This window comes from Colletotrichum higginsianum, chromosome 2 (assembly GCF_001672515.1).
Source record: "Colletotrichum higginsianum IMI 349063 chromosome 2, whole genome shotgun sequence".
Taxonomy (NCBI): Eukaryota; Fungi; Ascomycota; class Sordariomycetes; order Glomerellales; family Glomerellaceae; genus Colletotrichum; species Colletotrichum higginsianum.
In genome coordinates, this window is record NC_030955.1 from 3,887,737 (window position 1) to 3,904,841 (window position 17,105).

The 17,105-nt window shown below is 55.2% G+C and overlaps 7 protein-coding genes across 7 annotated transcripts; 4 read left to right on the forward strand and 3 right to left on the reverse strand.

Annotated features, from left to right (window-relative positions):
- Nucleotides 1–3,059: 3,059 nt before the first annotated feature.
- CH63R_02870 (uncharacterized protein) lies at nt 3,060–3,398 on the forward strand (the record flags this gene model as incomplete). The annotated part of the gene is made up of 1 exon (XM_018297845.1): nt 3,060–3,398. The coding sequence occupies one exon, from the start codon at nt 3,060–3,062 to the stop codon at nt 3,396–3,398; it is 339 nt and encodes a 112-aa protein (XP_018162661.1).
- A 667-nt stretch (nt 3,399–4,065) lies between these two features.
- On the forward strand, nt 4,066–5,008 carry CH63R_02871 (uncharacterized protein; the record flags this gene model as incomplete). Its single annotated transcript, XM_018297846.1, has 2 exons — nt 4,066–4,293; nt 4,475–5,008. The coding sequence occupies 2 exons, from the start codon at nt 4,066–4,068 to the stop codon at nt 5,006–5,008; spliced, it is 762 nt and encodes a 253-aa protein (XP_018162662.1).
- A 361-nt stretch (nt 5,009–5,369) lies between these two features.
- CH63R_02872 (uncharacterized protein) lies at nt 5,370–5,597 on the reverse strand (the record flags this gene model as incomplete). The annotated part of the gene is made up of 1 exon (XM_018297847.1): nt 5,370–5,597. The coding sequence occupies one exon, from the start codon at nt 5,595–5,597 to the stop codon at nt 5,370–5,372; it is 228 nt and encodes a 75-aa protein (XP_018162663.1).
- Nucleotides 5,598–7,049: 1,452 nt separating this feature from the next.
- CH63R_02873 (KR domain-containing protein) lies at nt 7,050–8,184 on the reverse strand (the record flags this gene model as incomplete). Its single annotated transcript, XM_018297848.1, has 3 exons — nt 7,050–7,347; nt 7,376–7,720; nt 7,859–8,184. 3 exons carry the CDS (start codon nt 8,182–8,184, stop codon nt 7,050–7,052), a joined length of 969 nt encoding a protein of 322 aa, XP_018162664.1.
- A 456-nt stretch (nt 8,185–8,640) lies between these two features.
- CH63R_02874 (KR domain-containing protein) lies at nt 8,641–8,880 on the reverse strand (the record flags this gene model as incomplete). The annotated part of the gene is made up of 1 exon (XM_018297849.1): nt 8,641–8,880. One exon carries the CDS (start codon nt 8,878–8,880, stop codon nt 8,641–8,643), a length of 240 nt encoding a protein of 79 aa, XP_018162665.1.
- A 2,012-nt stretch (nt 8,881–10,892) lies between these two features.
- CH63R_02875 (Nacht domain protein) lies at nt 10,893–12,762 on the forward strand (the record flags this gene model as incomplete). The annotated part of the gene is made up of 4 exons (XM_018297850.1): nt 10,893–11,190; nt 11,294–11,337; nt 11,402–11,779; nt 11,887–12,762. The coding sequence occupies 4 exons, from the start codon at nt 10,893–10,895 to the stop codon at nt 12,760–12,762; spliced, it is 1,596 nt and encodes a 531-aa protein (XP_018162666.1).
- A 475-nt stretch (nt 12,763–13,237) lies between these two features.
- CH63R_02876 (AAA family ATPase) lies at nt 13,238–16,806 on the forward strand (the record flags this gene model as incomplete). Its single annotated transcript, XM_018297851.1, has 7 exons — nt 13,238–13,529; nt 13,596–15,412; nt 15,485–15,686; nt 15,746–15,962; nt 16,034–16,155; nt 16,212–16,289; nt 16,382–16,806. The coding sequence occupies 7 exons, from the start codon at nt 13,238–13,240 to the stop codon at nt 16,804–16,806; spliced, it is 3,153 nt and encodes a 1,050-aa protein (XP_018162667.1).
- Between the last annotated feature and the right edge of the window lie 299 nt (nt 16,807–17,105).

Sequence of the window (17,105 nt, forward strand, 5' to 3'; positions counted from 1 at the left end):
GTGTGTGTGAGTGAGTTTGAGATTGGCCGGGTCCCGGAATGGTATGGGAACACCGGTGGTGTTATATGAATTTGGAGCGTGTGATATGTGTGTATAAGTGAAGAGTGGGGGTGTAGTCTTCTTCAGTGACGATAGGTGTAGATGATGGAGTGCCGAAAATAGGCGACGAGGGTAAATACTTTGGATAAGTAAGGCAAACGACGGGAACGGGGGGCAGGATGAGGAGGGAGACGGTCATCAATGCTTTTATGTTTTTCTTCCTCTCTGTTTGTCTGCAGCCGCGAGTCTCGAGAATCGATCAGTCTGATCCGGGGGGGGGGGAGGGGTGGGCTTGATCGATTGGGCTTGTCTCTTTATTCATGAATCACATTTCCTCTCCGCTCTTCCTACCCTCCCAAGAGCCTTGGCATGTCTTGGCGTGGTCTTGGCGACCGGGGGGCTTGTGTGATCCGTAGGCGTGTGATTGGTCAGTTTTGGGGAGGGCTGCCGAGCAGATGTCACGGGTAGCGAGTAGGTACAAGGCAGTGTCGGCGGCCGAGACTCTGTGGGCACTGTGAAAGAAAGACACCAAAACGACAAGGAAATATTGGGCTAAATCCCGTGACACAGTGCTCGTCGACTATCATCAATCCCGCGACACACTGTCTTTTTTCCGGTACCTTGCCAGCACCGCAACATCCGGGCGCATACAATGCCAAGACCTTTGGCTGTCTTGGAATGTCTTGGCAAATCTCCAGTCTTGACCTGCTTCTCTCCCTTGGCCGAGACCTTGGCACTCGCCCTTGGCGCCCATTTTGCCTCGTCCTGCGCGCACCCGTTTCCATTTCCCATTTGTTGTCAATTATCCATCATCCATACGAAGTATACGTATACACGCACTCCATACTGAGCCTTGACACTCAATCGGGGAACGCCCCCCCTTCTCCTCAAGCGCGTTTGTCGTCTCCATCCATCCGTGGGCTGCCATGAATGAACAGTATCCATTCCCATCCGTCACAGTAGCATCCCGAGATCACTGATTATTTCCATCCTCCGTGTCGTCCGAAGACAAGGCCCGCGACCGTCTCAGATGTGGGCAAGAAGGAACTGTTGTTTCCAGCAGAGTGTAAAAAATGAGCCGATTATTTTTGGGCGATGAGTGTGGGTGACCGGACGGCTCCCAGACCGTTGCGCCTCCCCCCCATTTCCTTTGCCCAGAGAAGACAGGTACCGTTGTACCTGATGTCACAGGACCAAAAGGCCCAAAAGGCAAGCAAACATCCTGTCGTGTATTACTCTACACACACAGCACACGCGGTTCAGAAATGGGACGATGGACATGGACTGAGGACGTGGGAATGCTGGGCAGGGAAAGAGCGGGGGGGGGGGGGGGGGGGGGGAGAGACGCCCAGAGGGGGACAAGAAGCGACAAGCCTTCCAAGCCTTTTCCTGGGTGCCAAGACCCCCTTTGGGGCCAAGAGTCCGACAAGAAAAGCGAATCAAACACGGGGGGGAGCAGCAGCAGCTAGGGGGGGAACACGGCGGCCTCGGGCGCTCCGATAAGCGCATACCCCATAACTCCATAAAAGGTGACGGTGACTGGTGACGAGGAGGACAGGTAGGAGTGGGACCATTCCCCCCCCCATAAGCCCCCAAGCCTCCAAGACGAACAGATGCAGCCCGCTCGTCATTCCGCGCTGGCACGACTGGGCAATGGTGGGGCCATGTGCTTAACCGATCCCCCCCTTTTCCTTAATATGCTTGGGCAGGTGACTGACGGCAAAGTTGCCCAACAGCGAAAAGAAGCTTTCCGCTCCTCTCTTCTTGGCCTCTCCGCCGCAGCCAAGACCGCCAAGCCCTTAGCGCCAAGGGCTACGCGCAAGCAAAATTGCCATTTTGCCTGCGGTCGGTGCCCGCATTGTCCGCGCTGCCTCTGCCCCCCTTGCCCCCCTCCCTCTCTTCCCCTTTGCGATGCCGTCCGTCGCCGTCTGTCGTCGCTCCTCTTTGGTCAGCGAGAATTCAAGAAGCCGTCCAAACCGGCTCGTCGCCAGAGTGTTGCGCAACACCGCCTGTTGCGGGCCCACGAAGGGAAGCCGACGTGCCGGCGAACACTGGGATTCGACATGGCCAAGGCCCAATGTTCAGGAAAAGAGGGGGGGAAACATGTTTCTTGTTGTTGTTGTTGTTGTATGTGGTGTGAGAGCAAATTGTGCGAATCGAATCGAGAGGAGAAAGCGTGTCCAAGAGTGAACTGGACAGTAGTAGGAAAGACAGTAGGAGACAGTAGGTAGACAAGCAGGCAGTGGACACGCGCAACAGTCGGGGTCCGGGGGTACGTACTGTCAAGGTGCAAATGCACCTAGGTAGGCAAGTAGGTAGGTATTTCTCTGTCCATCTCCAGGATCAGGAGCAGGAGCAGGCGCGAGGCACGTACCTACGACAGACACACTGCACACTCCATCTCTGGCAGGTCCGTACTCTGCACTCTATACCAATACCTCCTTCCTATCCGTCACTCTGTTCCTTCCCAGCCCTTCCCTGCCCTTTGCTGCCTGTATTCCCTCCACTGTCTTTGCCTGCCTCAGGACTGAGAGGTGCCAGCCATCCATCTTCTCTTCTCTCTCCTCTCATTTTGCCTCTCGCTGTCGCTTTCTTCGCCCGCCCGCCCGCCCGCACCAACACAGCCTTCTTCCCGTCCGAGCCTCTCGTCGATCCAGCGCGCATCCCACCACCCCGTCCATTACCTTAAAACATGGATCCAACGTGCCCGTTCGTACATCGTACACTAAAGACTAGGTGTATTCAGGTGGGCGGGTCGGCCTACCTTGGCAGTTCGACCCACGCTGACGGTACGCCGTCCGGCCGGTGTCAGAATCAATCCCTCCCGACTCTCTCGAGTTTGGCGTGAGAGGGTAGTCTCGAGTTCTTCTCTATCCCGAGTCGTTCTCGTCCTCGTCTTCGTAGCCGAATCGTCGATTCGTCCACCCTCACGACCACGACGCCAAGCTTCTTCGAACGAAGGGGGGAAGGGTCCCGAATCCCAATAGAACAATGAGCCGTCTCACAAACAAACCCCTGCCATGGCATCATCTCACAAACTCATCAACAACAATCCAGCGGGGGGCGCCAACGGGCACTGTGCGTTTGCTTCTGCTGAGATCCCTCTTCCAGGCTCTCCCAGGACTCGAGACCGGACTCGAGGCGGACGGGTCAATAACACAGGATACGATGTACAACCATCGCCAGCAAGCCCACCACCACCTCCTACCGACCAGCCAAACCTGACCATTTGCCGCTTCATCGCCCAGACGCCCAGCCAAGACAAAGCCTGGGCGGCCTTGGCTGCAGATACCAAGCACTACACCCAGCATGTATCCAGTCGCACCAGTCTTGCCTACCCTGCGGCCGCCGTTCAATGAGGCTGTGCAAGCAATGCCAAGACTTGCGAGGATGTCTGGTTTCGCCTTGGTTCAACTCTCTCTCTGTCTCTTTCACCGGGATGCTCACAGTCACACTCAATCGGAGTATGAGCAATCAAAACGAGGCCTTTCCATCTAGTCTTGGCGCTCTTGCTCTCGCACACTCGCCGCCACTTGTATTTCATTTGCGCGATTTGTGAGTTTGTTCGGGGGTTGGCCTCCCCTCCAGACTCGACACTTGAGACTGAATTCCCTATCTATCCCCGTCCAGTTTGACTTTGACCCTGACGCCCTCCATCCCCGCCCCCCCCCAAATCCGTCGTTGCTTGTCAAGTTGTCCCGCGCCATCACTGACAAGGTGGCTCAAAAAGAATTAAGGTTCCAGAAGGGAAAGGGATACCCGCACACTTTGTGTAGTCCTGCATAGGGCCCTTAGGATGGGTGGTCTACATCCTCCTCTCCCACGGCCTGTCTCATTGGTCGCGTTGTGGGATTCATCACCAACGCACCTTGAGCCACGATCCATGAGCCTGTCACGCCATGGAAATCGTACCAAGCTTTCCGGCAAAGTCTTGGGACCTCAAGACCCGAGCAAAAAAGCCAGCCTTGTGTCCCCCGCCGCCGTTGACAAAAGCAACACCATCGCTAGTTCACTGCCGGCGTCGCAATGATGCAATCCGTCCACACCTGGCCGCCTTTCCTCGTCTCGCCTCTCGCTCACGCTGAAGCCCACGACGTTTGGTCGTCGCTGTTACGGGCTTTTATCGAACCACCCATCCCGTTCACCCCCCCAGACGATCGCGACTACCCCGGCGGTTTGAGCATACATATGGCCCACCGTCAAGGTCGGGGGCCCAGATGCGGAGGATCGAACGGGGTGGCATGTGGTGCACTGGTGTCAGAGGGACCATATCGGCTACGTATCTCGGTGTTCGGACGCCCCGCCGACTTTGGGAAGGACTCTGCAAGCGGACCAGACAGCTCAAAAGGAGGATCGCCGCATTCCTGGCCCCGGCGGGTTCAAGCCAAGATGCCAACACCACTGCTGCAGAGTGGGCTTTGCTCCATTCTCATAGAACCCACGCGCTCTTGGCTGTCTCCCCCCTCACGAGCTCCAGACTGTCCAAGACCGTCTTGGCTCTGGACCAAGAGGCCCATTGGCATTGGCGCCGCCCCAGCACCATCTGCTGGAGCACTGTGAGCAGTTAGCAGCGAGAGAGCGCGTTGGCGAGAGTGAGCAGGGAATCACGTTGCTCAACCCCTCTTGGAAATCTCTCGGCGTCTTGGCCCCATCAGCCTGGGCGCTCTCCAGTTGGCCTTGGATTACATCAAGTCTCGGCGCCAATGGACTTATTGGCGGAGCCAAGACCACAGCCATCTTTCCCAATTTTATCACCCCTCCCTCCTTTCATTCATATTATCCAAATCCATCGGCAGTGCGATCATGGGCGATGCTCGGGCGCACTGCGGCAGGGGGAAGGGGGGATCGGAATGCTGATGCAATGCTGATGCTTCAGGTACCGACTTACTGGCCGACTGATCTCGAGACGCGATCACAGCACAGCGAGCGCAGTGCAATTTTCCCGGAAACATTCGAGGACGTATTGTAAGCGGACGATATGCAGCCGGAGCTTCTCCTCTCCAAGACGGCTAGGCCTTGCTGATTGGCCTTGGCCCCGTCTTGGCCGGGCGATTGTGACGATGATCAGGACGACGAGACAACCTTGGGGTTCCTGGGATTCTTGAGCACTGAACCGTTCTCTCCGGTATCCGGGCGCCGGTCTGCCGGAGAACAAGAAAGGGGGAGAAGCAATGGAGCCTTGATGTTAACTGGCGATTACCCGTGCCTACCGAGCGAAGACGGCGACTTTATGTCTCTTGGCGTTCTCCTGCCGGAGACGCATCCCCAATGAGCGTTATACGAAAATGAGAGCATTCTGGGTCGCCAAGCCCCTCGCCTTATTAATGTCGCTATGCTTCCACCTCGCGATGCCATTGGTGCTCATTATCGTTCACCTGCAGACAGCGGCTATGATCTTGAGAGTGAGCGAGCCAGCCCGGCGAGCTGCTGCGGTTCGCGTTAGTAGACGATGGCCTCAGGTGCTCGTCGTTGACGGTGACATACATCTCCCGCATGGCCGTGGCGCCAAAGATGCGCGGTTGCTCGAAATAGCTAGGATCCAGGAAGCCTGCTTGCATGTGTCGCGCAGTAAGAGGATGTTGCGTTTCCCAGCGGTTCAGTTCAGTCCAGCCCACTTGGGAGAAAGTAACTGTAACCCCCTTCTTCCCCTGATGGCAAGCTGTTTGTTTCCACTTCCACCTCCGCCTCCCCCTCCGTCTATTTCTGTTTCTGACCACTGCTATCCCATCGAAGCGATGGCCTTGGGCCTCTTTCCACCCCCCCCCCCCCCCCCCCCATATGAGGATCATGAACCCGGTGGCTCACACCCCATGACACAGACGCCAAGCGTACAGAGTTGCTTCGCTTTTCTCGACCCACGAAGTCGCCGCCAAGGGGGGGGAGTAAACTTCGCAACCGCGCCGCTCGAAATTTCCCTCAATCAGCGAGGTCGAAGTAAGACGCCCAATGGCGAAAAGAGCCGAACAGGATGCAGGCTGGGGGGATCCTTCTCACTATATGCCCCGTGTGTGCTGGCCAGCCGTCTGGATCTATGCTCCCTTTACGCGGAACAACAGATACCCTCTAGTGAGGCCTCCCGTTCTGGTAGTGTCGTTAGGTTGCAATCGGAGACTGTTATTTCGCATTTCCGAGGGGGCCGGAAGGACCTTGTTCGTGGCCAAGGAGCAAACAGTCTAGCCCCCCCGATCACACCGGCTGGATACAGCAAACCTTCTGGCTGCCGTGGCGGTGAACTGTTCCGAGCTGTTACTTTGGTTGCTACTATGCATCTCTAGGTGTGGCATTTCACCGCAGAGTTGGACACCCCCCTCGGCTATTGACCAAAAGGGAACGTGATGGTATGTTGTCGCTTAAGACAGCAGCTTCTACAAGTCGTGTTGCCGTGATGGAACGGCCAAGTCTCATAATAACAAACCTCCTAACGCGCCGGACGAGATCTTGACGTCAAGTCCGAGGCCATCACCATTATGCCAGAAGCGATTGTCATCCGGTGTCAGGATCAATTTGTACATACTGTTTAGTGAAGGCTCCCAACCCTTTCAATGTCCCCGAGGCAGGCTTCTTGATCACTGGCGTTTTCCGAGCACAAAAAAAGGTCTATACAGACCACGCGGCCGTGCCAATGTTATCTATCCATGACTAGCCGTGGTTCACGAGACTCTATCGCTTCTGCCACAACACTTTTCCTTCATCTGGCGGGCCACCGGCTTCCCTAGGTGCTCGATGCTCGGCGCACTCGTCAACTGCATCAATGTGGCGTCGACGCCGAAGACGCCGCGCCACCAATTGCGAATCTCAATCGTCATGAGCGAATCCATGCCGAAGGAAGCTGGCGGCGCCGAGATGGAGGTGTCGGTCTTTGCTCCCGTCTTCGTCCGCCATCATTAACGAGGTCAGCATACGCCGGGCAATCTCGCGAGCGAGGAACAGCCCGCTGACGGGGTTATCCAAGTTGGATGGCCGGTCACTAACGCGGCACACGAAGTTGCTCTAGACAGCCCGAGCCCGCGTCAGAACTGGACGAAGCTGTCGAGGAACGCGTTGGCCGCCGCATAGTTGGCCTGGCCAGCCCGCCCGGTCACGACTAACATACTCCCGATCAATACGAAGAAGTCTTCCCCGCCGTCGCCTCCGTTGCACAGGGCTCGATGCGGGTTCCATGTCCCGGCGATCCTAGGCGCCGCGGCCGCCTGCCACTCGATTACCGTTATTCTCGGCATTTCGACGTCGGCAAGGACCATGGCGAGGTGGACCAAGCCTCCGATTCTCGACAGCGATCTTGCCGATGTGCGTCCTCTTGGCGAAACACTGGAAAGCCTTCTGGATCTCCTTGCACGGGAATGCGCGCGAGGGCGTATTGGGAGTGAGCACCATACCTCGGTACAGATAGACGATGCGGTCCAGTAACTGCCTGATCTCTGCGCCGTCGAGGACGGCCAGTCGCGCCATGTCGATGCGGATGAAGGCGCGGTTATCGTCCAGAGGGTCCATGGCCAGCTTGCAACGCGCCGCGGCGTCCCGCTTGCCCAGCTCGATGAAGGTCCCGCCCGGCGCGACGCACCGCCAGGAGGTGTGCAGGAGTTCACCGGACAGCAAGTTCAGCACCACATCTACGCCCCGTCCCGCCGTGGCCGCCCTGAGACCGTCCGCAAACGACTCGTCGCGTGATTTGAAGATCCGGCTCGGCAGTTGGGGCGCGGTAAAAGGTCAAGCATGAAAGAAAGATCCTTGACGGACGAGGGGATCTAGACCAATGGATTGTATTATTGAAGCCGGCGGCGAGATCCTGGAATGCAAGAGAAGGAGGCGGTAGAGCAACCCAGTCCCAAAGGTGCGATGAATAAACAGAACATTTAATTGTTCCTCCCGCCGGCGGACCATCATCCTCGCCGTAGGATTAGCCAGGACCTCGAACCCCCACCGCACCGGCTGCGTCGGCGTCCCAGCCGAAAGCTTGAAGTCGTATTCGAGTAGAAAACGACAAAGAATAACCCTGACCCCGTTGACGCCGAAGGACCGACTGGGAAATGCGAACGTCCCATGGCCGAAACCCATGTGATCCGGGGATGTCGTGACCAGCGCTGCCGTATGCTCTTTGTAGGGGCCGCCCGCCGCATGCTCGTCTCTTGAAGAAGCGGTAGCCATAAAATGCCGCGGGATCTTCAAATTTCTCTGGGTCCCACATGAAGTGATAAGACACGGCAATGATGCTGTTCTTTGGGATGGAAAACACCGTTCTTGAAGACAACATCGTCCCGAGCAACACGCCCCATGGATACTAAGAAGCGGCCAGCGGGATTCCGGCTCTGTAAACCGTCCCCGGTCCATCGGAAATCTCGTCTGAATGGAGGTTCCCTGCACTCACTGATTGAAACGGGCTCGAGTCTTTGGCTTTCCTTTGAAACGCTGTCCAGCAACTGCAGGTCGTTCGGCGTTGTTGCCTTGCTCCACCTCCTCGGGCCAAGGGTTTCTCGCATCTCCTCCCTCAGCGGTCGGAGAAGAAGCTGATGATGCTGACACAAATCCGCCAGGAGCTGGGCAACGAGGTTACCGCTGGGTTGCATCGCCGTCAACGACAGAGCAAGCTGTAGCGCCGTGGCATCATAGCCAATGCTCCTTCAAGGCGGCGTTCGACTTGGCGAAATAGGTCACCGTGATGTCGAGCCACGCCGGGTCGCGACTGAGTTCCGGGCCGACAAAGATAAGTGGCGTGACGCGTGCAATGATTTGAATCAATGTCGGCCGGAGCTCCGCCTCGAGCCAGTCTGCACGTGTGGGTATGGTCAGTCTTGAGAAGATGATTGAAACCGCCGTCGTGATCAGGACCACGGCAGACACCATCCACCTAGCACTCACCAGCGTCTTGGTTTGGCTGATCCGCGTCGCCGCAACGAACCCCCAAAGTACACAGTTTCGAAGACCATATGTGGTTATCGTCACGCAGACTACTTGCTTCCTATTGACGGCTTGGTGTTTTGTTGATTTCTGGGTTCCCTATCGTGACTATGATGTAGACGAACGACTAACGAGCTTTGGTCCATTGCCGTGCACCTTACATTGAAGTTGCACTCGGAGGAGGCCTGGACTGTGGCTGGCTCCCTACGGTGATCCCTGGCACACATTTCTTAATTAGGCAAATGGCTACTCCCCCCGATCCTCCGATACGGTTCCGGGTCGGGCCACAGTGGATAACGCCTGGGACTCGACGGCTCCGTTCCTGACGATGCTCGGGCCGGCGGATTCGGTTCGCATGGTCCGAGCAGAGACACAACCTCGAATTTGATCTCTTCAAGTCCGCGACGACCTAAGTTGTGATAAACAGTCTCTTTCCGATGGCGCTCGAGTCATTGTGCTGCATTTTCCGAACACAAAGCCAATAGGCAAGGGCAGTGCTCAACGGGTCGGTACTGGAAAAGGCGAATCCCAACATCCATTGCACGACGACGATGGGGTTACACGATCTTCGGCCAAGAGTTCCACAAGGAGACAGTCATCGAGCCAAGGCCCGAAGACGGCATATTTGGCTGGAGATCTGGGGCATGTGGGAGACGCTCATTCGCGAGAGAAAAGTAAGAACCCCATCCGCCGCAAATCGCCAACATGGTCGGATACCTGTTCACGGACATCTCCGGCTCTCTCGTGTCGCAGGCCGAGAAGAGGTTCGGCGGCGATTATGGCTTCTTGTCCTTCTCCACGCACGATATCGAGTCCCCGCCGCCTTGTGAACCTCGCCGGGACGCTCAAAAAGGACTGCTAAGACCGCTGCCCGCCCCTCAACGCTCTTGGAGGGAGATCTCTGTAGACTTCATCACACACCTATCCAAGGTTAGGAGTGTTATCCATGTCTATTGTGCCCTGTCTGGAAATTGGCTCTTGAAGGGCTGTGAGCCGCTCTTCTAATAGTGCAAATAAATATGTAGTCTTAAAGATAGATGTATTTAAGTAGGGGTTTTCCGTCTATAGTAGCAACAACAGTCCAAAAAAAAAACTTTGCTTCTAGAGGATCGATCATTCAATGCAATTTGCACAATATCAAAAGCACATGTTCAGCGATATGCGTTCCGAACATGTACAATAGGGCCCTTTAAGCTCGTTTAATGTCCAAGTTCTTTGCTTGAATCGTTATTTTACTTGATGGCTTTGTTGGTTCGTAATGATACTCTGTACCTATATACTACCACTAAGCTGTTACCTATCTGGTCTACTTTACATGTTATATGCATAGCTTGTCTATACAATGCTGCCTATTCCTGCATGCAGCCCCCTCATTTTCCCAACACAGTGAGTAGTTTAGATAACCCAACAGCAGCGGGTGGAGGGTATCGATGTGCTGAACATGGTGGCAGAGATGCTTGGCTCCCCAATCAGCGCATTTTAACAGCGTGCGAACACTCAAAATCATATGGCAAGATATCCAATCAGTTGATAAGAGGCTGCATACATACGAGCATGCAACCCAGGCTGACCAACCACCCACCCCAGCTACGGCGTCAGCCTGCAGGTCACGGAGGGGTAAACAAGCGACCTGGGAGGACGCCATCTTGCCTCGAAGACGTCAGAAAGTAGAAGCCCTTGCGACCGCAGCGCGCTGTCTGCGTCTTTCCGAAACCTCATTGCAGCGTTACATTTGCTGCAGATGATGGACCAGTTCCACGGCGCACTGCGGCAGGACGACGACCAGATCAGCACCCGCCATGCACACGCACCGGCTCCCGACGGCTCCAGGTCCGCGGTGCTGGCGCCGTTGCGGGACCCGGGCTTCATGGACTTCTCGGCATATTCGGCCTCTCTAGTCGATCGCAGAGGGGGAAATGCGCATTCGCAATGGTACATCAGCGATTCGCAGCAAAGGCATGTCTGTTATCTTTATGTTCTTGAACGAGACGGCACGACGAGAAGCGTTTGCTGATCGCGCGAGCTTTTGCAGATGGTCCGATCCCGCAAGACACGCATACGAGAGCGCCGTCGAGACCTTGCGGAACGAGCTGACGCCCGACGAATACCAGACCATCTGGCTGCGCAGCCAAACCTCCATGCAAGACGCCCAAGATGCCGTGACGAACGCCTTGAAGGAGTACCAGGCCAAGACAAAGGGCTCCAGAGTACGGACATGGCTCGCCAGCTGCTCTTCCCGTGTCATGTACTATGGAGGTTCGCCCCATCACAGACCAGGCTTTGGTTTTTCCGTAGTAGTGTGTGACTCTGATCGCCTACGATCCAGCCATTTTTGATACCTTCTCCCAACACCACCCAGAGTACGTCTCGCTGGCGTGGGGCACACTCAAGTTTCTCTTCATCGTAAGTCGACCCAGTTTCGCCCGCGGTGGTGCATGCAGCGCGAGCTCGGGGCTTATTGCGACAGGCTGTGATAAACCACGAAGAACTCCTCGTCGAAATATCCAAGACGGTCTCGAGAATCGCCGATGTGCTGCCTCGGACCGAGCTGCACTCCGTACTCTACCCTACCCAGCGTATGCAAGATGCCGTCTCCCAGCTGTACGCCAAGATCATAGAGTTCATCATGATGGCCGTCAAGTGGTACAAAAAGGGCAAGCTGGCGCACTCCTTGACAGCAATCACCAAGCCATTCAACCTTGGCTTCAAACCCATCATCGAGGACATCACCGAGCGGTCGCGACGTATAGATGAACTGGCCAGCGCGGCCTCCAAAGCAGAGCTCCGAGACCTCCATATCAGCATACACGGCCTCAACAAAACCATTGTGCAGTTGACCGAGATGGTGGCTTGTGAGTCAGCCACTCCACGATTGTCCCCTTCCAGCTCTTGAACACACAAAGAACTGACAGACGATTAGTTGAGCAGCAGCAACAGGCCCTTTATTCCCAGTCTCTTCTCGGGCTCAAGGAAGAGCACAGACAGATGTTCACAAATGGTCAACTCGAAGGAATCCGAACGTCTGTACTGCTTAAGGATACACCGGCAGCGGAAGACAGCCTGGCCTGGTGCAGGTCCATGAGAAACCGCCGTAGACAGAAAGCCCCAACGCAGCTCCCGGTATCGGAGCTTTCGAAACTGAAGCACTGGGTGTCGGATCCCTCGTCATCTCTGCTCCTTGCAGAGGGCCAAGGCGTGAGGACGAGTTCGCTCGACTTTGCGGCAGACTTCCTCGACACCGTCACTGAGCAGGGCTACCCCGTCCTCTGGGCTCTGCCGTCGACTGTCGGCGGCGCCGGCGAGGAGAACACCGGCGGCGCTTCTGTCCAGGGAATTCTCAGGTCGTTGATATCCCAGGCACTGAGCCTGAACCCGGCCGTGTTGAGCGAGGGGGCGAACCCGTTGACCGCAAAGCATTTCAAAACCGCCGCGAGCATACAGCAGTGGTTCAAGCTGTTGGAGCGCTGCGTTTCGAGCTTCGCGCGGCTTTTCATCGTCATAGACATCAGAGCCATCCAGGCCGCTGTAGAGCACGAGGAGTCGGAGACGCAGCATTTCACGACCAGTGACTTTGTGGAGCGTGTCTCGCAGCTGGTCGCGCAGAGAAGCCACGGGGGTCTCAAGATTGTCATCGTGTCGTGGAGATTCAACATGGCTACCTCCATGGACCCCGACGAAGTGTTTAGGGGCATGCAGATTTCCACCGACAGAGGCCGGAAAGTGGAAAGGCTGATGAAGCAACCGAAGTTCCGGGCCCTGTTCAGGAGGAGACACCACATGTTCAGCGAGAGATTCAAGTCTTCTGTCAATGTAGCACCAGTAGAGTAAATTCGCACCCTACTTGCTACTATCAAACAATGCTCCTCGCTTGTTCCACATGATACACTTGTTACAATGCTGAAAGAAGGTCAGGCCAGACCCGGGTTGGTCTCTGATGGGCTTTACCAATGGTTGAGCTGGATAACTTTACTTCTATGAGGCACAAAAGGTCGAATTACACAATCCATGGAAAATGCATGTCAGCGCCCTAGTGCATTACCCTTCGTCGTGGTCGAATGAACTGATCCAGGATGACAGGGGTATATGCAGTGATGCATCAGCTTGTCTTCCAATCACGTGTGCAAAAGGGAGAGACTGCTGCCTCCCAGCCTGATGATCTGTTTGGGCATTCCAAATCCCCTCTTCGTCCCACCAGGCTCCCGGAGAAAACGTGAGGTGTCTCCCTTCTTCGCTCTCATCTCTCCCGTCTCCGTCTCATCCATCCACTAATTTCATGAGAAAGGGTTCGGAAAAAAAGAGAAACATGGCGCCGAACCCCAGTTTAACCGCCTCGGTGGGCGCTGATCACAACCAAGATGTCTCCTCTTCCAAGGGCAAAGACTCCGCCGACAAGTTCGAAGATGAAACTGAAAACATAAACGACGACTCTGATGATTCTGGAGGCGGCAGTCGTTCAGACGCCTCATCGGTCAGCAGCAACGGTGGTGGCAGCGGTCTCTTCATCAGCTCTACCATTTCGAGAGACGACACACTGAGCAAGGTTTCCAAGAAGCGTGGCATGTTATCAAAGTTGAATGACCAGTTCAACGATGGGAGTACGCGAAAGCCCTTCCAATTTGACAAGGGTCTAACAAGATGCTGATCTATTCTTTGCCTTCCAGCTCTCCAACTGAACAACTCCAACGTCTTCAGGGACACACTGGGAGTAGGCTATGGCATGTCTGAACTGGTCCCACCACCCCCGATAGAACGACCTCGAAGGCTACCTCTTATGGTGCCTCCCGGTCCACGTTATCGACCACCCGGGCGGTTCCGTCCACCAGTCGGCAAGCCGCTCCCAGCTCACATTCCACCTCCGGGCCCAGCAGCGCCCCTGGACTATCCTGTGGGCCTCCCCCCTCGTATGATCCAAAGCCAATTGATGTTGCCGAGATACCCATCAACAAAAAGTTCGAATACCAGATGGCGCCGGCAACTGCTACGAAAGCGAGGGCTCATCCTTGGCTCAAAGAGGGACGAAACCCAGGCATCCGGTTCTAATTCGGAACTCCCGCTTCCTGAACGCCCATTCACGCAACTGAAGAATCCGGTAGAAACACCGCGTGTGACGGTAAGTTCCTCTGATGCTATTGGGTTACACACCGATGAGGACATGAGGCCATCGTCGATAGAACACCCTGGAAGTTATGGAAGCAAGAGATCAGCAAGCCACGGACAGCTGAAACATAAAGCTGCATTCGCCGACACCCCGGAGGCTTCTGTTCAGTCGGATAGTCAGGACAATGATGCGAGCCACTTGCAACAAGTTGCAGAAGTTCATGCACTCGACAAGAAGAATAGGCCCGAAAGAAAACCAGGACTCGCTGAGTCACTGAGTTACCTCACAGAACAACATCTCAACATCGACTTGCTGGATGATAACCAGGAAGTCTCGCGGTTCATCTCGTATCTATTTGACACGATACAAATGTTGGAGAATCAGATTCGATACAACGCCGCCGATTCTTCCAGTAGTTCTGGCAGCGATTCCGAAGACGACCAAGAGTCTGTCGGGCCACCCGTTCCGCGGTGCCGCGTTGTTCACCGGATCTTCTGCACGAATTCGTTACACGCTCATGACGGAGACATGTACGAAGACGAACCGCGACGTGCCAGTGCTTCGTCCAACGGCGACTCGGGACTCGAAGCCCAAGTCGAGATCATCAATCTGCGTGCGTACCTGAGTAGCCACCCCGAGGTCTGTTTTGTCGTCATCAAAGAACACAACTGCGCGCTCGACGCAAGGTCCGCGGCGATTCGCGTGTGGACCTCGGGCAAGTCAGGCGTCACTTCGGAGAGGTCAGAGAGACTGCGGATCGTGTCGCCCTTGATCCAGAAGGCCTTGGCGCAGGTTGCAGAGTTCCAAATCTACGACGAACCCGGCGACCGGGAATTCGACGAGCCCACAGAGATGGATGCGCCGTACCTGTTCCTCTTCCATCACCGGGCACAGCTTGCCGCGCTGGCAAAGCAAGAAACATACACAGCGGTCCTCTCACCTCTTTTGGAGTTTCTGAAAGACAACTACGAGCAGGAGTACCAAGAGGCAGAGGACATGTTCCGCCAGGGCTACGTAAACGCCCTTCATCTCGACAAGCTCTTCAAGCCAAACCAGATGGTTATTAATTGCAAGAACCCGGAAGCGCTGGAGGCCTTCATCCTGAAAAAATATACAACAGTGGAAAAGAACAAGATCTGTTTCCGCGGCTGGACCTGGCAGTACAACGGTACCGATCTGTCGAGAACAAACTACCATAGTAAGATGGACCTGGTCTCTGAAGAAAAGACGAGGATATCGGATTTGAACATTCATCCCACCGAGTTCGCCCGGGATGAGAATATCAAGAGACTCACTTCTAGAGGCATGAAATTCTGGGATATGAAAGGCCAGGTGTACACCAGTTACACGGGGTGGGACAAAGGCCGTGAACATTACTACGTTGGTCACTCCCTCTCGTACCGGTTTCGGTAATGTTCATGGGTTTGTTTGTACTAAGCAAACCAACCACAGTCGGGTGCAAGATTCATGGTAGACACGGCCACATACCAGCTCATGCATCGGGGTTCATTGTCAGGGGCTCACGAAGACCCTCAACCGTACAAGTTTGACACATGGCCTACCAAGATTGGCCCACGGGACGAGCTGCCCGTCAGCACAGTCATGCTCCTGCCAGCGACCACTTACGGTTTCAATCTCCACGAGAAGAAATGGGGTAAATCCGGCGTGTCCCCCCCACAGCGTCCTCGTCGAGTCTTGCTGACCCGTGGATAGTCAATCTCAACATTGAAAACCTGCACCCCGTCGACTGGAACAAGAAAGCCTTCGACCGCCTAGTCCTCGAACCAAAGACGAAGGAGATGATATACGCCCTTGTCGACGTGCAGACATCGGCAAAGAAGATGGACGATATCATTACGGGAAAGGGCAATGGCTTGATTGTGCTCCTGCACGGAAGCCCGGGCACAGGCAAGACGCTGACGGCGGAGAGGTGAGTTGACTGCAAAGATTGTCCATCGTTACCAGGGAGCCAAACAGCCAATATAGCTAACAATCACCCAGTGTGGCGGAAATCGCGGAAAAGCCGCTGTATCGAGTCACGTGCGGCGACATTGGCATCGATGCCCGTGACGTGGAAAAGTACTTGCAGACGGTCATGTACCTAGGAAAGATTTGGGACTGTGGTAAGTCGGCATTTCCGGCTTTCAATACGGAGTTGTTCTGTTAATGACAAAGGCAGTTCTCCTTCTTGACGAAGCCGATGTGTTTCTGGAAGAAAGAACTATGGCAGATCTGCAACGAAACAGTCTCGTCTCGGGTGAGTATTTAATCACATAACTGGAGATCTTGGTTGATTTCGACCGGGCCAGCCCTCCTTCCCCTCTTTTTCCACTAACCAAGCGTTGCTAGTGTTCCTTCGCATCCTCGAGTACTACGAGGGAATTCTCATTCTCACCTCGAACCGGGTCGGTACCTTCGACGAAGCGTTCAAGTCGCGCATCCAGGTGGCGATCCACTACGACGACCTGACCAAGAAGTCGCGCAAGGCCATCTGGCGTAACTTCTTCGACATGATCGAGGAGTCGAGCGACGAGGACGCCAACATGCCCGAGCTGGAGAGGCGGCTCGACCAGCTGGCGCAGGAGGAGATGAACGGGCGGCAGATCAGGAACGCCCTGCTCACGTCCCGCCAGTTGGCGAAGCACCGCAACGAGCGGCTGGACTGGGAGCATCTCAGCCAGGTGATGAAGACGTCGGCCGCCTTCAACAAGTACTTGAAAGCAGTCCGCGGGCACAGCGACGAGCAGTGGGCGCGAGAGGAGATGTTGAGGTGATCTCGGTCGGGCTTCATCGCCTTGGCTGTTCCTTGTGAGAATGTAAAAAAAGCACCGGCTGTCCCAACCAAGAGCCTATGCGTTTGAAGTAACAAGCATGAGAACCGAGCTTAAATCGAGAATAGAGGGCTCTACTACACATTACACAACTACAACAGAGTGTATGCTCTGAAATGCCACCCTTCTGGTAATCACAGGAGACAGAATCGAGATCCTGTAATTTTTGTTGTGAAACTTGTGAGATCTAGAACCATTGGCGTGAACTTGCTTGAATAATGTGATTATAAATTGCTACTATG